At 37.0% G+C, this 23,790-nt stretch overlaps 1 protein-coding gene across 3 annotated transcripts in view; it reads right to left on the bottom strand.

Moving 5' to 3' along the window:
* LYST (lysosomal trafficking regulator) overlaps positions 1 to 23,790 on the bottom strand; it is a 180,101-nt gene that overhangs the window by 67,279 nt on the left and 89,032 nt on the right. The window contains exons 27-34 of one of the 3 annotated variants that reach the window (XM_023634282.2): positions 22,459 to 22,628; positions 20,823 to 21,053; positions 19,066 to 19,232; positions 18,265 to 18,417; positions 13,439 to 13,597; positions 12,319 to 12,510; positions 4,229 to 4,407; positions 2,097 to 2,303 (exon numbers count right to left, since the gene is read on the bottom strand). In XM_023634282.2, coding sequence (XP_023490050.1) covers positions 2,097 to 2,303; positions 4,229 to 4,407; positions 12,319 to 12,510; positions 13,439 to 13,597; positions 18,265 to 18,417; positions 19,066 to 19,232; positions 20,823 to 21,053; positions 22,459 to 22,628 — 1,458 coding nt within the window. The remainder of the gene's footprint in view (positions 1 to 2,096; positions 2,304 to 4,228; positions 4,408 to 12,318; positions 12,511 to 13,438; positions 13,598 to 18,264; positions 18,418 to 19,065; positions 19,233 to 20,822; positions 21,054 to 22,458; positions 22,629 to 23,790) is intronic. The other 2 variants (NM_001308950.2, XM_023635402.2) reach the window with 2 other exon arrangements.

Genomic DNA, 23,790 nt, shown 5'->3' with positions numbered 1-23,790 from the left:
CTTTTAGTTACAAATTCCCTTAACTTTTGTTTGTCTGGAAAAGATTTAATTTCTCCCTCATATCTGAAGGATATTCTTGCTAGATAGAGTATTCTTGGCTGAAGATTTTTATCTTTTAAAGCTTTGAATATGTCACTCCATTCTCTCCTAGCTTGTAAGGTTTCTGCAGAGAAATCCGCTGAAAGTCTGACAGGAGCTCCTTTGTAGGTAATTCTCTTTTGTCTTGCAGCCCTGAGTATTCTTTCCTTGTCATTCATTTTTGCCATTTGTACTACCATATGCCTTGCAGTAGGTCTTTTTACATTGACAAATCTAGGAGATCTGAAAGCTTCCTCTACACACATTTCTCTCTCAATCCCTAGATTTGGGAAGTTCTCTTCTATAATTTCATTAAGCACACTTTCTGCTCCATTTTCCTTTTCCACGTTCTTGGGAATTCCTATGATCCTTAAATTCTTTCTCCTCATTGAATCTGCTCTCTAATACTTTCCTCATTCCTTTTAATCCTTGGTTCTCTTTCTTCCTCTGTCTGGAGCCATTCAGCCTGTCTATCTTCGATTATGCTAATTTGCTCTTTTATGGAGTCTACCTGGGCATTCAGGGAATCCGTATTCTGTTTTATCTGGTCCATTGTGTTTTTCATCTCCAGTAATTCTCTTTGACTCTTCTTTATAATTTCAATCTCTTTTGTGAAGTAACTCCAGAACTCGGCTTGTTTCTCTATCTTTCTCTCTACCTCATTGAGTTTTTTGATTATAGCTGCTCTGAACTCATTTTCATTTAGTTTACCTAATTCCAAGTCCTCAGGACTTAATTCTATGTTTTTGTTGTTTTCCTTCTGGTCTGGGGCTTTTATAAATTGCTGGATGGTACAGGAGCGGTTTTTTCTCATGGTGGTAGAATTTGGTTGCAGTTACAGCCTGTCGCCACTAGATGGGGGCAGAGTGCTGCGCGTTCTGAACTCTCCGCCTTCGGGCAAGGTGGCGGCGCCCAGTGCGCTTTGCCGGGGCAGGGGCAGCGGTGGTTTCTCTTGTGCACCCATCTGGATTCGATCAGTTCTGTTCTCTGGTCTCCCGGGGCCCTGGGTTTATGGGGTCCCTGTGCACGGAAGCTTTCCCCCGTCAGCGGGTTTCCACTGTACCAGCGGCGGGAGTCCTAGACGATCCCCTGGTCACACGGCCCCTCCCCCGCTCCTTCCTGGTCCTGCGCGGCAATCCCGGTTTCTAGGGGATGAAGCGATGTTCTCTCCTACCCCGTTCCAGCTCCTCCGAGGCAGGCAGTAGGGGTTCCGTCCTCTGTCTTTTGATACTGTAGGTCTTTGAGTCCTGGCATTAGGTTCATTAGCTGAAATTCAGGGTTTTTTTCTCAGTCCTTTGTTGCACTTTGGAGGGGAGAGAGTCCCGGGTCAGCTCACCCCGCCATTTTGCTCCTACTCCTTCCGATATTTTTGTACAAGTCTTTTTATGGACATACGTTTTAATTTCTCTTGGGTAACTCCTTAAAAATGGAATTTTAGGGGCACAGGTTAAGTGTATGTTTAATTTTATAAGAAACTGCTAAACAGCTGTCTAAAATGGTTATACCATTTAATTCTCCATCTATCACTCTGTATGTGACAAAACTTACAGACTCTGAAATTCTTTTAAATATTTTGATTTTGATCATTCCAAATGATCAAGTTTTTTTCCACTTTAACTTACTGTACATATTTTTTGAAATATGTTATATGTACTGTTGGTGGAGCTATTCAGTATAGATGGTTTATGTACAATATAATGCTTTTACAAAAGGCTCCAAACAGTTCTTAAAGAAAACACTTTGACATTTAGTAACAAACTACAAAAGATCTTACAAGAACTCAGATATACTACTACTTAATTTAAGCACCATCAAAAGGAATGGGAAATAAACATAGAGATCAAATTGAGTCTGGCATAGAGCATCTGAAGAAAGACCTCAGGTGATGTTTGCCTGGTAAGAAAACTATATTCATAATGTTAGGCATGAAGGAACAGTTTCATTTCAGTTCTTGTTTTGTACAATTTTATATTTCACCAGTAGTTTTCACATATCTTATGAAGTGCTGAGATACTTACTTGCAGGGATGAACTAAGACAATCTCGTAGTATTTCCTGATGATTCGGTTCACGAACTATTTCGAAAATTTGCTTTCTCTCTTGTGAAGGGTGAGCTGGTGACAAAATATGCACTAGTAGTCGCCCAAGCTGCATTCGGAAGGTTTCCTTACAAGACCATAAGATTTTAGTCCACTGCTGCTTGGAACCACTGGTTTTACTTGAACCCTTAAATCAAAACAGGAATGAATTAGGATCAGACTTCTTAACCAAAAATATACTAACATCAACACAGCCCTAAAGATTTTAATTCTAGATATTTTTAATAGTCAAAATTAAAAGACATACACATTCATTCAAATGAGTGTTTAAAAGAGATGGACATGCACCAATGCTTTATAGTAGCATTATTCAAAATAGCCAAAAGGTGGAAACAATCTAAATGTCCATAAATGGACGAAGGGATAAACAAAATGTGGTATATACATAGAATGGAATGTTATTCAGCCTTAAAAAGGAATGAAGTTCTGATACTTAATTCAACACAATGAACTTTGAAAACATTATGCTAAATGAAATAAGCCACACACAAAAGGACAAATATTGTATGATTAACTTATACGAGGTATCTAGAAAGTCAAATTCATAGAGACAGAAAGTAGAATAGTGGTTATCAGGGGCTGGAGGAAGGGGTAATAAGGAGTTATTATTTAATGGGCAGAGAGCTTCAGTTTGGGATAAGGAGAAAGTTCTGGAGATGAACAGTGGTAACGGTTGTGTAATAATATGAAGGTACTTAGTACCACTGACTTGTACTCTTAGAAAGAGGTTACTATAATAAATTTTATGTTATGTATATTTGACACAATTAAAGAAAGAGAGATGGATGAAGAAGCTACTGTCCTAAGCACTTAAAAAATTACCTAGGGCTTGGAAATTTAAAACAAACAAAAAAAGAACCATCAAAGAACAATGGTAGCTAAATCTGCATTGATTTTGCAAAATAAAAGACAAAGGATTCATAATAAAGACTTCAATTAGTACTAAAAATACTGAGTTTAAAAGTCACAAATCAAAAATTGCATATAAATTGACCATCAGTATTCCCTAACAAATAACCAAATAAGCTGTTTCAACTGTGGTCCCAGTAAGGCTGGGCCAATTCTGATCAAATCTCCTGTATCTGGTTGAAAACTAGAATCAGTACATTTTAGGGTTTATTTGGAGTTTTGGAAATGGCTTTCCAAACATTCCTAGTCCTAAGGGCCCTGTATAAATGATTCAGTCCTAAGTGGAATCTGCAGACATCAAAACCTAGCTTAGATTTAGAGATTGGCAGAGTCAGGATTTATGAGTTCTGCTAGAAATAGATCAGCCTCCGGTATCTATGGAGTGAACTGACTGATTTGTTCCCTATGATCAACTGTAAGTGACCTACAGAAACCCAAGTAAGTCGATGACAAATGTAGCCTGACACTTATCAGTATTCTCTATGTAATTTTGAAGGTACTCAATATGTTTAAGCCAAGATCTAAACTTCATAATAATTCATAATAATAATTCAAGAGTAACTAGCTATAAATAATGTCCTTTAAAAACAGGTTATTAATTTAAACTCTCAAAGTAATCATGAAAGCCCTATTCTTTTCTGATGCAGATCTTACTAAAGTGTAATAATAGAAAATGGCCTTCAGGTTACAGACTTAAAAACCAATGCTGCATGGGGGGCTGGCCCCGTGGCCGAGTGGTTAAGTTCGAGCGCTCCGCTGCAGGCGGCCCAGTGTTTCGTTGGTTCAAATCCTGGGTGCGGACATGGCACTGCTCATCGGACCGCGCTGAGGCGGCGTCCCACACGCCACAGCTAGAAGAACCCACAACGAAGAATACACAACTATGTACCGGGGGGGCTTTGGGGAGAAAAAGGAAGAAATAAAATCTTTAAAAAAAAAAAAAAACCAATGCTGCATGAAGTGAGTCCTTTTGAAAAGGTAAATTAGCTGTATATATTACTCCATTATTCAAATTTCAGGTTGTCTGAGTTTCAGAAAACTGTGAAAGAATACACATATGATTTTGAAAACATATAATACAGATACACAAAACCTCTAGCTTTTTGTGTGAATAAACATTTCCCAAGTAATTAATTTACTTACAACAGATACTTTGAATCCTTCTACCAGATACGTGAATATTTCTTTCTGAAATGGATTGAAAACTGAAGCCTGGTCATGATAAATATTTTCTTCAGAAATTTCAGTTTGGGAAACTGAGTTCTTGCTTTGAGTTGCACTTTCCGGAGTACTCAAAATGTCAATAATGTCTGGATTAAACTCTTTGAAATAAAAAAAGAATAAAAATTAGTCAAATCACTAATACCTAGATATTACAAATGGTAATGATGTTGATAAAAATATTCTACATAATTAGTAATTCAGTTAACACAAGATAAATATGTGGTAGATATATTAAATGCAGAAGACACAATATACTAGAAAAAGTGAATTCACCCAAAACAGTGTAGACATTTAAACATACATAAGTCATGCAATTGTACATTAAAGATTTATTTTACTAATGAAGATGAATTAAACTGTGAAATTATTAAAGCCATGAGGTTCTTGTACAAATCAAACATAAAAGACCACGTGATATTTACATTAGATGGATGTGCAAAGCTGTTTCACTGCTTGTGCTATCCCATTAAATGCTGTGCATATGATAACAATGGTTCCATTTCAGAGTTTAGCCTGGGAACTGGTTGCCCCAAATATAAATTAGAAAAGTTAAAAAAAAACCCCTCCAGTGCATTATGTTTTTCCAGTGATGAACAATTATTGTTTTCTTTTTCCTGTCTTCTTGAGGTTATTAGAACATTTTTTAGAATTCCATTTTGACTTATCTATAGTGCATTTGAGTGTATTTCTTCACATAGCTTTTTAGTGATGCTCTAGGTATTACAACTTATATATATAAATATATAAATAATTAGCCATTACAGATATGAAAATTGAAAGCACAATGTGATATCACTACAGAATGGCTAAAATTAAAAATAGTGACAACTTCAAATACTAGTAAGGATATGAAGAAAACTACATCACTCATACATTGCTGGTGGGAATGCAAAATTATACAGCCACTCAGGAAAAGCTTGGCAGTTTCTCTACAAAAACAAAACACACAACTACCATACAACCCAGCAACTGCACTTCTGACATTTATCTCAGAAAAATGAAGACATGTGTTCACACAAAAACCTGCACATAAAAGTTTATAGCAGTCAGCTTTATTTGCAATAGCCAAAAAGTAGAAACAACACAGATGTTCTTTCAGGTGAATGGTTAAACAAACTGTGGTGTATCCATACTATGGAATACTACTCAGCAAAAACAAAAAAAAGAACAAACTATTGATACATGCAACAACCAGGATGACTCTCCAGAGAATTATGCTCAGTGAAAAAAGCCAATCTTAAAAGGCTACATACTGTATGAGTCCATTTATATGATATTCTTTTTTTTTTAAAGATTGGCACCTGAGCTAACAACTGTTGCCAATCTTCTTTTTGTTTTTCGTGCTTTATCTCCCCAAACCACCCACCCTCCATCATAGTTGTATATCTTAGTTGTAGGTCCTTCTAGTTGTGGCATATGGGACGTCACCTCCATGTGGCCTAATGAGCAGTGCCATGTCCACGCCCAGGATCTGAACCGGCAAAACTCTGGGCCGCCAAAGAGGAGCGCATGAACTTAACCACTCGGCCACGGGGCCAGCCCCTAAATGATATTGTTGAAATGATGAAAAATGGAATTGGAGAGCAGATTAGAGGTTGCCAGGGACTAAAGAGGGGGTGGTAATGGGAGGAAAGTGGGTGTGGCTATGAAAGTCTACATACGGGATCCTTGTGGTGATGGAAATGATATTTCTTGACTGTATTAATGTCAATATCCTGGGAGTGATACTGGACTATAGTTTTGCATGATCCACTGGGGGAAACTGGGTAAAGGGTACATGGGATCTCTGTAATACTTCTTAACAACTGCATGTGACTCTATGATTACCTCACAGGAAAGTTAAAAAAATATACTGGAGGTGCTGTACTGTTTAAAACTCAATGGTCAATCTAGGCCTGCATTTAACACGTTAAAAAGTGGACTTCAGAGGAGTGATGTCAGCATCATGGAAGAGTGAACTTGCCTGGGACTTTCTCCCCTCCAATATACAACGAAAAGGAGCATCCATACTCCAACAGAGGACATCCTAACACAACACAAAAACACTGGAGAGACAGGAAGCCACATGACGAAGGGCAGAGAGGCTGGAGTCTCCCTCGGAGGAACTGGAATGGGGTAAGAGAGAACTTTGCTCCCTCCGCTAAAGTCTGTAATCTGCAACCACGGGAAGATCCGAGAGGGAAGGAGCAGGGGAGAGGATGCTCATTCACGGGAACACCAACAAAGCCCTTGGGCCCTTGCAGCCTAGAGGGAAGCCCTCTAATGAGGCGAAAGCTTTCACAGGGGGTGACCTCATCAAGCCAACATCCCAGGAGACCAGATAGCGAGAGTGAGAATGCCTGGAGAGCATGCAGGAGGAAGTGCCCCTCCCTCCACCCACCCAGTGCAGCTCCACTGCCTGGGATCTCGACCAAAGGCGTAGGGCTCAGAATACACGGCTCTCGACCCCCACCCAGTGGTGACAGGTGGTAACTGCAACCAAATAATACCAGAATGCAAAAGACCCGACCCACTTCCTCTAACAACATCAGAAGTTACATCAAATCTCCAGACCAGAGAGAAAATGACAAGTACCCAGAATTCAGTCCTGAGGACACAGAAATATGTCATCTAAATGACAGTGAATTCAAAATAGCTATCACCAAAAAACTCAACGAGGTAAAAGAAAATGAAGAGAAACAATTCAACAAGTTCAGGAGCTACTTCACAAAACAGATTGAAACTATAAAGAAGAATCAATCAGAAACATTAGAGATGAAAGACACATGGAAGAGATAAAACAAAGTATGGATTCCCTGAACGCTTGGGTGGACATCATAGAGGAGTGCATCAGCATAATCCAAGATAGACAGGTTGAAATGCACCAGACAGAGGAGGAGAGAGAACTAAGACTAAAAAGAAATGAAGAAAGTCTCCGAGAAATATCCAACTCAAGGAAATGCAACACAAGAATTACAGGTATTCCAGAAGGAGAAGAGAAGGAGAAAGGAGCAGAAAGCACGTTCAAAGAAATAATAGCAGAGAACTTCCCAAACCTAGGGAAAGAGAGGGACATCTGTGTGGAACAGGCTTCCAGAGCTCCTAGAGTTGTCAATGTAAAAAGACCTACAGGAAGGCATATAGTAGTAAAACTGGAAAAAATGAGTGACAAAGAAAGAATACTAAGGGCAGCAAGGCAGAAGAAAATAACCTACAAAGGTTTTCAGCAGATTTCTCTGGAGAAACCTTACAAGCGAGGAGAGAATGGAACGACATATTCAAATGTTTAAAAGACAAAAATCTTCAGCCAAGAATACTCTATCCAGCAAAAATATCCTTCAGATATGAGGGAGAAATAACATTCCCCCCAAAAAGCTAAGGGATTTGTAGCCACAAGATTCCCCCTACAAGAAATCGTCAAGAAGGCCCTCATACCTGAAAAAAAAAGGGAGGCAGAGAAAGGGGTCACAAAACACAGAGTAAGGAGATAAACAGGTAGACAGAATCAGAATAGGATAGCAAATACTCAAGTATAGCATTAAGCTAAATGGAATGAAAACACCAAAAAACAAAGATAATCCTCTCATTTTAACCACAAACTCAAAACACAAGATGGAATAAGATATGAGAAAAACAACTTAGGAGGGGAGGAGGAAAGGGACTGAATCGGTTTAGACTAAGGAAATAAGAGGTCATCAGAAAATGGACTATCTTATACACGAGATTCTGAATACAAACCTCAGGGTAACCACTAAACAAAAAAGCAGAACAGAGACACAAAGAATAAATAAGGAGAAAACAAAGAAACACATCATAAAAAACTACATAATTCAATGGGTAGACCAAAACACACAGGACGAGAAGCAAAGAAAATGCAGGAAAACCAGAAAATGAGTGATAAAATGACAGCATTAAGCCCTCATACATCAATTATCACAATAAATGTAAATGGATTGAATTCTCTAATAAAAAGACACAGAGTGGCGAGATGGATTAAAGAACAAGACCCAACAATATGCTGCCTCCAGGAAACACATCTCAGTTCCGGTGACAAACACAGGCTCAGAGTGAAGGGGTGGATGACAATACTCCAAGCTAATTGGCAAACAAAAGAAAACAGGTGTTGCAATACTTAGACAAAGTAGACTTCAAGATAAGACAGGTAAAGAGAGACAAAGAGGGGCAGTATACAATGATCAAAGGGACACTCCATCAAGAAGAAATAACACTTATAAATATCTATGCACCCAACACAGGAGCACCAAAGTTCATAAAGAAACTATTAACAAACCTAAAAGAAGATATTAACAACAACACAATAACAGTAGGGGACCTCAATGCTCCACACACATCAATGGATAGATCATCCAGACAGAAAACCACAAGGAAACAGTGGAATTAAATGAAAAGTTAAACCAGTTAATAGACATATATAGAACACTCCATCCAAACACAGCAGAACACACATTCTTCTCAAGTGTGCACAGAACATTCTCAAGGACAGACCATATGTTGGGAAACAAGGCAGGCCTCAATAAATTTAAGAAAGTTGAAATAAGTATCTTTTCCGATCATAATGCTATAAAGCTAGAAATTAATTACAAGAAAAAAAGCTGAGAAAGAGACAAAGATGTGGGGACTAAACAACATGCTATTGAACAGGCAATGGATCATTGAAGAAATTAAAGGAGAAATCAAAAAATATCTGGAAACTAATGAAAATGATAACATACCATACCAACTCATAGGGGATGCAGCAAAAGCCATATTAAGAGGGAAATTCAATGCAATACAGGCACATCTTAACAAACAAGAAAAATCCCAAATAAGCAATCTCAAATTACACCTAACTGAATTGGAAAAAGAAGAACAAACAAAGCCCAAAGTCAGCAGAAGGAGAGAAATAAAAATCAGAGCAGAAATAAATGCTATTGAAACAAAAAAGGCAATAGAAAGGATCGGTGAAACAAAGAGCTGGTTCTTTGAGAAGATAAATAAAATTGACAAACCCTTAGCCAGACTTACAAAGAAAAAAAGAGAGAAAGCTCAAATAAACAAAATCAGAAATGAAAGAGGAGAAATAACAACAGACTCTACAGAAATATAACGGATTATAAGAGAATACTACAAAAAACTATATGTCAACAAAATGGAAAATCTAGAGGAAACTGATAAATTCTTAGACACTTGCAACCTTCCAAAGCTGAATCAAGAAGAAACAGACAATCTGAATAGACCAATCACAAGGAAAGAGATTGATACAGTAATCAAAAGCATCCCAAAGCATAAACCCTCAGGATCAGATGGCTTCCCTGGGGAATTCTACCAAACTTTCAGAGAGGATTTAATACCTATCTTTATTAAGCTATTTCAAAAAATTAGGGAAGATGGAACACTTCCTAACACATTCTATGAGGCCAACATCATGCTGATAGCAATGCCTGACAAGGACAACACAAAGGAGAACTACAAGTCAATGCGGCTGATGAACATAGCTGCAAAAATCCTCATGAAATTTTGGCAACCTGAATTCAGCAATACATCAAAAGGATCATACATCATGATCAAGTGGGATTTAAACCAGGGACACAGGGATGGTTCAACATCTGCAAATCAATCAACATGATACACCACATCAACACACTGAGGAATAAAAACCACATGATCATCTCAATAGATGCAGAGAAAGCATTTGACAAGATCCAACAGCCATTTATGATAAAAAATCTTAATAAAATGGGGATAGAAGGAAATTACCTCAACATAATAAAGGCCATATATAACAAACCCACAGCCAACATCATACTCAATGGGCAAAAACTGAACGCCATCCTCCTGAGAACAGGAACGAGACAAGGATGCCCACTATCACCATTCTAATTCAACATAGTACTGGAGGTCCTGGCCAGAGCAATTAGACAAGAGAAAGGAATAAAAGGAATCCAAATAGGGAGTGAAGAACTGAAACTCTCGCTGTTTGCAGATGACATGATCTTATATACAGAAAACCCCAAAGAATCCGTTGGAAATCTAATAGAAATAACTAACAACTACAGTAAAGTTGCAGGGTACAGAATCAACTTACAAAAATCAGTTGCTTTTCTATACTCCAATAACAAACTTACAGAAAGAGAACTCAAGAATACAATTCCATTTGCAATCACAACTAAAAGAATAAAGTACCTGGGAATAAATTTAACCAAGGAGGTGAAGGACTTATACAAAGGAAACTATAAGACATTACTGAAAGAAATTGATAATGACATAAAGAGATAGAAAGAGATTCCATGCACATGGATTGGAAGAATAAACATAGTTAAAATGTCCATACTATCCAAAGCAATCTACAGATTCAGTGCAATCCCAATCAGAATCCCAATGACATTCTTCAGGGAAACAGAACAAAGAATCCTAACATTCATTTGGGGCAACAAAAGACCCTGAATTGCTAAGGCAATCCTGAGAAAAAAAGAACAAAGCTGGAGGTATCACAATCCCTGACTTCAAACTGTACTACAAAGCCATAGTGATCAAACCAGCATGGTAATGGTATAAAAACAGGCACACAGATTAATAGAACAGAACTGAAAGCCCAGAAATAAAACCACACATCTACAGACAGCTAATCTTTGACAAAGGTGCCAAATACATACAATGGAGAAAAGACAGTCTCTTCAATAAATGGTGTTGGGAAAACTGGATAGCCACATGCAAAAGAATGAAGGTAGACCATTATTTCACACCGTACACAAAAATAAACCCAAAATGGATCAAAGACTTGAAGATAAGTCCTGAAACTATAAAACTCCTGGAAGATAACATTGGTAGTACACTCTTTGACATCAAACTAAAAAGGATCTTTTCGAATACCATGTCTTCTCAGACAAGGGAAACAAAAGAAAAAATAAACAAGTGGGAGTTCATCAAACTAATGAGCTTCTGCAAGGCCAAAGAAAGTAGAATCAAAACAAAGAGATAACCCACCAATTGGGAGAAAATATTTGCAAATAATATATCTGACAAGGGGTTAATCTCCATAATACACAAGGAACTCACACAACTGAACAAAAAAACAAACAACCCAATCAAAAAACGGCAGAGGATATGAACAGACATTTTTCCAAAGATATACAGATAGCCAATAAACACATGAAAAGATGTTCAACATCACTAATCATCAGGGAAATGCAAACCAAAACTACACTAAGATAGCTTACGCCTGTTAAAATGGCTATAATCACTAAGACTAAAAATAACAAATGTTGGAGAGGGTGTGGAGAAAAGGGAACCCTCATATACTGCTGGTGGGAATGCAAACTGGTGCAGCCCTATGGAAAACAGTATGGAGATTCCTCAAAAAACTAAAAATAGAACTACCACACGACCCAGCTATCCCACTACTGGGTATCTACCCAAACAATCTGAAATGAACAGTCCAAAGAAACATATGCACCCCTATGTTTGTTGCAGCACTATTCACAATAGCCAAGACATGGAAGCAACCCAAGTGCCCATCGACTGATGACTGGATAAAGAAGATGTGGTGTATATATACAAAGGAATACTACTCAGTCACAGAAAAAGACAAATTCATCCCATTTGCAACAACATGGAAGGACCTAGAGGGAATTATGCTTAGCAAAATAAGCCAGAGTGAGAAAGACAAACACCAGAGGATTTCACTCATATGTGGAATATAAACAAACACATGGACAAAGAAAACAGTTCAGTGGTTACCAGGGGAAGGGGAGACAGGGGTGGGCACAGGGGGTGAAGGGGAGCACTTATGTGGTGACAGTCAAGATATAATGTACAACTGAAATCTCACATTGATGTAAACTATTATGAACTCAATTAAAAACAAAAGTAGACCTCCAATTAGTTCCAAATAAGAAGTTGTTTTAATAGTGTGGATGTTAAGAATGAAAAAATAATGCTGTTTAAAAATTTGAACACTTATCAGTTCCCTCTTAAATATTTTCCTACTAATTTAATATCTGAGCAAGAACATATTTATTGTCTAGTCCTACCTTGATAAATAATCCTGTTAACTGCTAAAATGGTGAGCCTCTGCAGTCTCTGTGCAAGCTCTGTCTCGGTTGCCTGGACAGGGTTCTCCTGGCTCATTCTCCGTTGCATCATCATATTAAGTTCGTCACTTGCCACTGAACGCATTTTCATCAGAAGAGAGTCAGTTTGAGCAAGGGGAAATTTTCGAGGACCTTCAAGTATATAAATTAAAATGTCAAATACTAGCATTAACAAGGCTCAAGGAAACTATTTTTGCTGCAACATTTTGATTATCAGACTATGAAAAGAATCTTATTTAATTCAAAGTTAATTTGTACAAAAGAAAGAGAGTGATTAAGAGAAAGTGATGTTTCTCCTTTGAAGAAGTGCAACAGTACTTCTGATTTCAAAATCCTAAATAAGAATGTTGAAGCTAGTACCGTAGCTTAATGGGATGGATACCATTTGGCAAAATTTGAGTCTTCTGAAAAACTCAAAGAATTAAAAGGGTTTAAGAAGTTCAGAATTTTTTTTTTTAAGATTGGCACCTGAGCTAACAACTATTGCCAATCTTCTTTTTTTTTTCCCTTTTTCTCTCCAAATCCCCCCAGTACATAGTTGTATATTTTAGTTGTGGGTCCTTCTAGTTGTGGGATGTGGGACGCTGCCTCAGCGTGGCCTGATGAGTGGTGTGATGTCCGCACCCAGGATCCGAACCAGAGAAACCCTGGGCCACTGAAGTGGAGCACGTGAACTTAACCACTCGGCCATGGGGCCGGCCCTAAGGAGTTCAGAATGCTTTGACAAAATATTTTCAAATACTGTTTCACTTCCTAGTATTCGAAAATAACCAACAGATTTTTAAAGCACACCACGTTTTAGTAAGAATATTACTCTTTCTGGATAATTGCCATCGTTCAATTTTATAAAGTAGTTTTGAAAAGTATATATAGTGACAGAGTAGAAATCAGTCAAATGAAAATGAAGAGATCAGAAAGGTGAATATAATTCCAGTGATTTGCTATTAAAGTGATTTGGTGCATATGCATCCCTTGGGATTCAATCCTACAAAAGCATTTCCTGAGAAATGTTTCCTCAGATTGAACAGGTTGGAGTGGCGTTCCTGCACCATTACCGCACCTGCTTCGAGAGGTACCACACAGGTAGTGGATCCAGGAGAAAACGGGGATGAGTCTCGATTTAATGGACTGAAGGAGAAGGGCATTGGAAGTTGACCATAGGAACCAAAATGACGTCTTGGTAGATGAGGAATAATGGAACCCTTCATTGGAATTGAACCTTTGTTTTAAATTATGAAAACATATATCAATTTCCATAAGTAGCCTCTGTAAACATTACTCACATATGACTAAATTATGATAGGTTTTAACGACTTATCCTGCAAGATATTTAAATATTTTAATAGCATTTTAGATTGTCCAGTTTTGCATGTAATCAGTATTTTTGATCAGTTAACATATTTTGGTGGGTAGAGTCATTTTGAGACAAAAATTAAGCAAATAAAAAGGAAAAAAAGTCATATCTGAGATATGCTCAAGGTAATATTGTCAGATTATGTCCTTAGTTTAAGCAGATTCTTCCTACTGTCTACATCTCTGACAACTGTCATGCTGTATAAGCAGCTGATAATCATAATTCCGAGGCACAGCAATATACTGAATAAGGAAATGTTAAGTCTTCGGTACTATGTACTTAAAAAAGTGGGAGGGTATTTCAGCACTCATGCTGTGAAGCTACACCGAGCTGGTGTGGCCTTAAGTATACTTCTTTCTAAGCCTCGCTTTCCTCACACATAAGATGTGGATTAAAAAGTAAAATAGAGCCTACCTCACAAGTAGAGTTTTGCCACTATCTGACAGTATACTAAATGTATTTGTTTACATGCTTATTGACCATTTTCTCCAGTAAAATACAAGTTCCATGAGGGCAGATAAAATAATAACTGGTTCATGGTTGATGTTCAATAAATATTTGATAGTTAAATGAATGGATAAAGAGGGTTGTTTTGCAGATTAAATAAAATGGACATAAAACACAATGAATGTTCATCCAAAGAATCAAAAGTTGTTAATAGTTGGTACTGTTATTAATGGTTGAAATATAAAGGAAGTTCATCAGTGTGAGAATTATATTAATACAACATTTATATGTCCATCTATATTTATTTATGACATTTTAAATATATGTGTAGCACTTTAAATAATACCCTAATGCTCATGTCTACCTTCATGCATTAAGGTTATGTTTTTCAAATTGATAAGCAAAGTGAAAAAAATACATTTAAAAGAATGTACACTGCTACCTTGTTTATAATAGCAAAAACAAACAAGTAAAAAAACATTGTTCATGATAAACATTAGGGAAGAAGATCATGGCAAATCAATATAATAGATCATTATGCATTCATTAAACATAAAGAACATTTATATTATATGGAAAGATGTCTACAATGTATTGATTAGAAATAGAAATCAGTTTATAAACAGTAGGTAGAATATGACATCATTTAGGCAAAATCACATCTCTCTCTCTCTCACATATCTCTATACTACAAAAAGACACCGAGCTAAGGAGTCAGTGCTTTGTTTGCTGGGCAGTAGGGAACCACGGGCTGTAGAGCAGAAGAATGGTACACATGAGTTAGGCTGTAAGATGACTAACCCGCAGTAAAACAGTACCCAACTCCTCTAAGAGGGAGAAGTTAAAATCTAGATGTATGAAAGTGCTGCTGAAGAAACTTTGGTCCTAAGCCAGGGATATCTTGGGGTTCACAGTCTGAGTCAATCTGTCTATTTTCAAAAAATGTAGTGTGTGGCCATAATAGAAGCTGCAGCTGCCAGCTGTCCCCATGAATTCCTGCTGGAGGTACAGGGGGTGACAGTGGGGTTGGAGGTGTCACTTGTCTCAGCAGTTTTCAATAAATGCCAAATGAGTCTATTTAGGAAAAACCATTCCCCTAAAACATTTGTCACTAATGAGAACAGCTTGTTTTAAATCTTTGAAGGAACAGTTCATTATCTAAATGATGGAAATACAAATCCCTCTCAGTCACTTTAGTACCATGAACAAACGGACTTAAATGGGTTTTATAATGATACTGCTCAGAAACAGAGGAGCTTTGGTATTTTGTACCTATAGTGTACAAAGCCAATATACTTTCAACAATAACTTTTGACTAATAGTGAAGAAATAAAACACAGTCTTTCCCAAATATGTGTGTAAAACAACATGGAAGGAATGCAAAGCAGCAACTTAACACACATAAAGTGGTATTTTGTAAACTGGGTTCGCAAATACAGAATTCAAATAAGGTAGCATTTAAAACAGGAAGAATTCTTGGGAGAGCCCTGAGAGATGAGTCCTAAAGATATGACAGACCTGGAATGAGTAGATGTGGTATAGGATACAAAGGGAAGAGTGTAGGTATTCTTGATCTAGCAGTCTCTAATTCTACGCCTCAGTGGATCTGTGAAATGAGGAAGCTGGACTAGATGACTTCGAGGGTCTTTTATCAAACTCGAAATTTGTAGGATTCTATAAGCCTCATGTGGCTTACAGCAATTGCATTTACTTAGAGAGAGTGAAAAACATAAGCCCGGTATAAGAGGCTAGAGGAATCAGAAAAAAAAGGAGAATAATTTAGAAAAAGGATTAAAAGTCCATTATCCACTTTAAAACGACTCAAACCAAAAATAAACAATAACAAACTTGGAGCTATGCAGGGCTCTGAGGCTCAAGGTGATAAAAATGCTAGTATTTAAAGAGAGAGATGACAGATTGTTAGAGAAATCACAGACCAAACAAAAAATAGCAAGAGCGCTATTTGCGTTAGCCTGGGCACAAATTGATCATAAACTACACCAGGGACCTAGGTATAAAAGCAGAGAAGAAACGGATATGAGAATGAGAAATATCAACCAGGAAGAAACAGCAGGAATTTGTGAAAGTAGTAAAGGTACACTTTCCTATATCCACAAAGGGTAAATTCTAACTAAGGAGTCACTGACTACATAAGGAATCCTGAAAAGGAAAGCTGGTCCCAAAGTCGTCTTTTGGCATGTAGGAAGCTGAGTATCACTGCCAAATTTGGTGAGATGGAATTCTACCTGGGACAAAAGAGATACAACTGGGAAGGCAGCTCAAGAGGAGAGATTGTGTTCAGATATTAAATGAAGGAAGGATGTATGGGGCACTAAGTTTAGCTATGCAGATGTTTTAGAACTTCTATTTACAGAAGGCTTTATTTAGCCTAATCTAAACATACTACTGCAAAACAACGTATATTTGCTTTCCAAGGTATATAGAGGCTTTCCTCTACAGATGAGTTTTTCACATGGTTTTAAAATTTGGCATAGCACTGAACACAATGAAGTACCTTAACATAGGTAGAAGAAAAACTTGAATATAAAAGGTCTTAAGACTGAAAAAGTGATTAAACTTTAAACAATTTCCCAAGTACTCTGTTTGGAGATAGGTGTGTGTGTGTGTGTACATAAATATCGACTATCATACATACATGTACATGTATATGTGTGTATATAGATCTAATGTCTATGTGGGCAGGTGTTTATGCTATCTTTCTGGATTATGTATATAAAGATCATAATGGATTCTGTGGAAAAAATAAGGAAGACTAACAATATTAATACCTATTATTTAATGATATGTACTAATTTACAGCAAGCCCTTATGTCACATGCATACTAACCATGTCCAAGCCACCAGCATCTCCTGCCTTGACCATTGCAATAGCCTCCCACCTGGACTCCCACCACCTCTCTTGCTCTCTTTTAATCCACTCCCTACACAGAAGCCAGAGCAGTCTTTATAAAATAAAACTCTGATTATGTCACGCCTCTTACTTAAACACCTTTGATAATTTCCCATTAGGATGAAATCTAAACTTCTTAACACAGCCTATATGATTATAGGTGAACTGGCCCATGCCATCCCATATATTCTCATCTGATATCACTTCCTCATCAAGTACTACACTCTGGCTAAATTGCTTTCTTTCAGCTCTCTGAACAAGCTTAGCTTTTTCTGCCTTGGAACTGTCACATAAGCCACTCATTCTGTCTGTAACACTCTTCCTCTGACTCCCTGCCTTGCTAACTCCTTTCTTACCCTTTTATGTCTATACTGAAACCTCACCTCCTCAGAGACTTCTCTAACTCCTGATGCAAATCAGGTTGCCCTGTTGTTGTCTCTATTCCTATGTTCTATATTTCTTTACAATTTTATAATCTCAGCAAGGGCAGAATCTGTGTCTGCTTTTTTGATCATTGTATCATCAACATTTAACACGGTGCTTAGCATATGGTAGGTGCTCAAGAGATAATTAAATAAGAAAAGCACTGAAAAGAAAGCAGTAGAACAGTTTCCTCTAGGAGAAAAACTTTCTCAAATTTTATAGTTTAACTTTTTTTGTGTGTGTGAGAGGAAGATTGGCCCCGAGCTAACATCGTGTAATCTTCCTCTATTTTGTATATGGGATGCCACCACAGCATGGCCACTGATGAGTGGTGCAGGTGCGTGCCCGAGAACCAAAGCTGGGCCTCTGAAGCAGAGACCACTGAACTTAACCACTAGGCCAAAGGGCCAGCCCTAGTTTGACTTTTTAAACTAAGAAATACTCTTAAGATGTGAATGGCATCAGAATATAGGAGAGTCAAGCTATCTTCAATTTATAATTATTAAAATATTATTTCATGAGGCTGGCTTGGTGGCATAGTGGTTAAGTTCACATGCCGTGCTTTGGCGGTACAGAGTTCACAGGTTCAGATCCCAGGCTTGGACCTATGCAGCAGTCATTAAGCCATGCTGTGGTAGCATCCCACATACAAAAAATAGAGGAAGGCTGGCAACAGATGTTAGCTCAAGGCTAATCTTCCTCACACATACACACACACACACACACACACACAAATTATTTCAATACTCACCAGCAATGCTCTTCCGCTTTTGAAATATTGCATGATGGGGAGCAGAAGGTAACGGGAATGAATTTGTAAGGTTTTCAGAGTCATGATTTGCAGTGGTCCTTATAAACTCCATAGCAGCCTGGAGAACTCTAAACTGTAGTGCAACAGCCATATCTAAAAACAGAAGATACTAGAATATTTTCAAGCTATGTGGTTGTTAATTTTATTGAACTGATTTTAATATCATGCAATATCTAAACTGCCAATAATATTTTATTAGACATGAATTTAAAAATTTTGATCAACATGGGTTCTTGATGGTAGTAAACATTTTTCAACTGTTTTTAAAAGCAATTTTAAAGTGAATTTCCAAATGGTCACTATAAAAATTCAATGGAAAAATATTAGCACACAAATTTATTTTATTCTATGTAATTGTTTTAAAGAATAGGCTCTTTAATATACAAGGCAAAAGTTTAACCAGAAATTCTCACATTTTTCTTTTTCACATTCACTTTAATATCTGCCATTAAAGAAACTAAAAGACATTCTTATTCAACATAAGCCTTGAAATTCTACTTGGTAAGAAAAATCATCAACTTCTTTTAAGGACATGCTGCCAGCTATTAACTACATCGAGGCCATCACTTTTTAAACATTTTTGCCACTTAAAAAACCTTCTTTTTAAAGCTGATAGATATCATCACAAAAGTAAGTATAAATCTTCAGTAAAACAGTTTCTAAGAAGAAAGAGATTAGGTTCAAATAACATTTTTGGCTACTATACAACTCCTCCAGAAATCCACAAAAATTAAGCCTTACTTTGTGTCCTCTTGTTTTTGCTATTTTGAAGATATCCAAGCAGTACAATGAGGTCTTCAATAACTCTAAAATATTGTGAGCCCGAGGAGCTGCAGGCATGAATTGTAACTGCTATGAAAAGTCGCTGTATATCACACGCAAGCAATCTGTATTCATTCAAAGGAACACTAAAGAAAAAGAATAATTTAAGACAAAGAAAACTGGTTTAACTTCTCATTCTACCAGCATTCATGCATTCACATACAGTCAATATTTATTCATGCTTATTTACGGCAGGTAATATCAATTGGATGCTAGGTATAGAAATAAGATACGTTGTGGCTTTTGTCAAGAAGTTTGGTCTTGCAGAGGGCCAACAAGAGCTAACTATAAACAGTAAATGGTAGTAAGTGCAACAACAGAGATTAACACAAGACAACACACAGGTAGGTTTCTTCCATACTAAAGATGAAGATTTTGTGGGTTTGTATAAGAACATTCAAAGAAGGCTTCTCAGAGAATGTGAATTTGAATATATTAATTAACCTCTCTGAATCTCACTTATATAAGTTATAGTTATTTTAAGGATTAAGAGAGATAGTAGATTTGAACACATATTAATCACTTATAAATACCCAACAAATATGAATTAGCTACTTCCGTCTCTCAATCTTTTTTTTTTTTTGAGGAAGATTAGCGCTGAGCTAACTACTGCCAAACCTCCTTTTTGCTGAGGAAGACTGGCCCTGAGCTAACATCGATACTCATCTTCCTCTCCTTTATACGTGGGATGCCTATCACAGCATGGCTCTTTGCCAAGTGGTGCCATGTCCTCACCCGGGATCCGAACTGCTGAAGCCCGGGCTGCAGAGAAGCAGAACGTGCGAACTCAACTGCTGCACCACTGGGCCGGTCCCTGTCCCTCAATTTTTAACCTTGATAATCCACCTCAGTGTGTGATATTAAGCCTAAATACTTCTCTCCATGCACTTTTTCAAAATCAAGCAAGAGTTAGCAATGGTAGCTGTCTTCGGCAATTAATACAGTAGCATATGGGGACATTCAGTAAGCACAATTTATTTTTTTAAAAAAACAACAAACTACTTTTAGAAGAAGCCTGCCATCACCTTCTCAAGTTTCACCAATTTCATGCATTGTATTATAATCAAGACTAAGCGTTTTGAGGAAATATAATACTTTGTATTTCCTATATGCCTCAGACACACAGATCCTAAATATAATAGATGCCCAATAAAGACTGAACTGAGTTGAGTACAAAAAGTCTCTCTTGTACTCAGATAGCCTCCTTGGCCTAGCAAATCACCAAGGATATGCTCTGTTTTCTCTGCAAAAATATACACAATATTTAACAGTTTAATGTGCAATAAGATGATGCTTCTGGAGATTTAGATTTTAACATTATGCTAATAACAATATTATACTGTACACCATAACTGCAGATGCCAAAGGTACAAAATCCAAACAAAAATATAATCTCCTAACAAATTTTTTAGTGCTGCCAATGTACTTTTGGCTATGAGAAATTAATTTATGGTAGTAGACAGTGATACAGTATGCTAAAAGTAGGCTGGCATGGCAAGCTCAAAACAGAGGCTTTTGAAGTGAGACATTCAGTCTCAAGTTCTCTGCCATATACTAATCAGTTTTGTAGGAAAAATGTTCTTTGAAAGGATTATGAAAAACGTAACCTATCATCAACGTTTTCGCTTTCCGAAGTATTTACCAGATGTAGTTTTAAATAATGATTTAAAACTTACTTCTTTTCTAATCCATTCAGGGCTGCTACTGTATTACATAACACGTAGAGCAGACCATTATCCAACAACATATCTGCTACCTTAGAACAAGAGTTTAATATTTGGAGAAGAAGTAAAAGAGCACTATGTAAGAGCACGTTGTCACACAGAGAGGTCTCTATTAGTCCCAGAATAGGAATGACAGACCACTTCTGAAAAAGTCCCAAGTTTTTCACGTCTTCCAGATCAAATCTATAATAAATAATACACAGGAGCATGTTAGAAGCAATTAACCACTACATAAGAAAAAAATGATTGCAATATGAGCTGTTTTGTTAACCTGATTTTAAGACTATAAAAAACAAATTTGGGGAGTAAGGATTCTTAATCTTTTTTAGATCATAGATTTCTCCAATAATAAGATAAAAGGTGTTGCTAGAAGTCTATCCCCAAGTAAATACACAAATATTCAAATGAAACATGTATACAATTTCATGGTTTTAACTGACTGATTTGTCCTTAGGGGTTCAAAGAACCCTTGCTTTAGGGGCTATGTAACAAGTACACAGGAAAATACTAATAGCATAGTATTTGAGAGACAGTGAGCTAGTAAAAAGAGGTCTAGCAAAGGGAATGAATACTGAATCCGTGTCCCAATACTATTGCCTCTGTAATAGAGGGAAATTATTTAAGTATTTTGTACCTCATTTTCCTTATCTATCAAATACATGTGGTGATATTTGCCCTCTTTCTACTCAAGACTGTTGTGAGAATCAAATGAGATAATGCAGAATTGCTGTGAAAGAGCCAAAAGCTGTATGCAAATGAAAAATACTATTGTCATTACCACAAGTCATAAGTAAATTCCTCAAGGTCTGAACTGGTTGACTTAATAAGTAGGATGACACTTAAGACAGAGACACATTTTTTCGTACTCTACCATAGTCAGAAATAACAGTTCAATTTTTCTGCCAAACTTTTGGTTTGGGAGAAAATATCCTTTTATTTTTGTACTTATTTGCTAATCCTTCAGCATTACACCAGGGTCAAATCTCAGCAATCAGTATTCCAGGAATTCCAGGTGAGGGATTTACCCTTCTCCCAGATAAGCTGAAGGATCTGAGGGGACTGACTGGCTTCTCTAAGGGTCATTCATGTAATCTGTGGCTGAGAGTACATGAGCCACCTTTCTTTTCAGTTAATCTTCTTATGTTAATTTTTGTTGTTAGTATTGTGGAGTTGATTCTGACTCCTAGCGACCCCGTGTACAGCAAAGCGGAACTCTGGTCTTTTTGTGCCATCCTCTCACCTTCCAGCACTACATCAGACAATGCTCTGCTGTTATTCATAGGGTTTTCATGGCCAATTTTTTCTTCTTCCTTCTTATGTTAATACCTATGCCAAATCTTAACTATCACTTTCTTTCATTTGATGCAGCATTTTTATTTGTTTCTAGTTTCTAGCTAGTGAATGCAAGACAAAGCAATAAGTTATACTAGAAAGAAATCATATGGAAAATAATAAATTGATTCACCTGGAAAATTACTTTTAGCAGATTTTTTCTAAACGTGACAAAATAGTTTTAAGAGTGAGTTTAATAAATTTTATGTTTAGGAGAAAAGATCTCCAATTACAGTGGAGGGAAGAACCCACTTACTCTTCATCAAGGCCTATACGTCGACCAAAAAACATTTCAATGAAGCATTCTAACAATTCCTGAGTTCCCCGATGAAGATACAACTGGTTGGCTAGCAAGGAAAAGCCACGATTCTTCAGAAATTTATCTTTTTGTTCTTTAGATGCTCTAGTAAAATATGCATCTAATAGCTAAGGAAAAAATTTAAGACAGTTTAGATAATGTATTAAAAATTTTATGTAATGTATATAAATCAGTGTATTATATTTGTATTTGTAAGTTATGAACACAGAAAGCTCAAAAAAATATATGCCACCTCCATAGCAAAACAGAAATGAACTTTGTCTCTGACTACTATAGAATGCTAATGATGACTCTACCTCGGAGATCTTAATACTTTTGTAATGGGAAAGCTGGCTTTTTAGCTGAGCATGGACACCTAGTAGTCTGGCAGCCTTCGTCGAGTTTTAAGTAGAATATTTGAGCCGAATGAAGGAAAAAAAATCAGTCAACACTGTACTATGCTCTCTCTGCAAATGCACATATACATAGCCTAGACCTCTATTTCTAGACTTCTTGACAGCTTATTTATCCTAAGCACAGGCCTAAATTTTCGTCCTTCCCTAGCAGCTTAAATGCAACATATGTAAAACCAAATTAATTACTTTTCCTTCCAAACTTGCTTCTTCTGTGGTTCTGACCTTAGAGCACAGTGGCACCATCCTCCTAGATTTCAAGGCTAACCTCACTTTTGCTTTTCTTGTTTTGATTCCCCCTGTGTAATTTGTACCTCTCTTCTATTCCAGTGAATGTTTCTCAAATCTCTGTCCTTTGACTTTCTACTTCCCCAGAATAGGAACTCCAGAATAGGACTTTCCACTTGCCTAGAATAGGAACTCATCATTTCTCCCCTGGACTACTGTGATAGCCTACTAAGAATATTTCCACCTTTCTCTCCCCTGCAATCACTCCCTCACAGTGGTGATTGACTATTCTTCCCAAAACACACATCTATTTACCGCCTTACTTAAAAAGCTTTCTAAGTTTCCAGCATAATACAGAATACACCTTTTGCATGAATCCCTCCTTGGTACACACATCAGGATTAACTGATCTTCCTATGTTCCCACTCTTCTTTATTAATACTGCCATGGAAGCAGTCATCACAGAATTCGTTACATTTTACTTAGTTGGCTATATGTTTCTCTCCCCAACTAGACTATAAACTTCTTGAATGTATGGGCTTATTATTCCCCTTTATGCCCTATATAGCAACTAGCCCAGTGTTTTGTACAAGGAATGGATATTCAAAAAATAGTGGGTTGAACTGCAAGTGATTAAACAATATCCCAT

This window comes from Equus caballus, chromosome 1 (genome assembly GCF_041296265.1).
Source record: "Equus caballus isolate H_3958 breed thoroughbred chromosome 1, TB-T2T, whole genome shotgun sequence".
In the NCBI taxonomy this organism is placed as follows: domain Eukaryota; kingdom Metazoa; phylum Chordata; class Mammalia; order Perissodactyla; family Equidae; genus Equus; species Equus caballus.
This window is presented reverse-complemented; position numbering and strand designations above follow the sequence as displayed.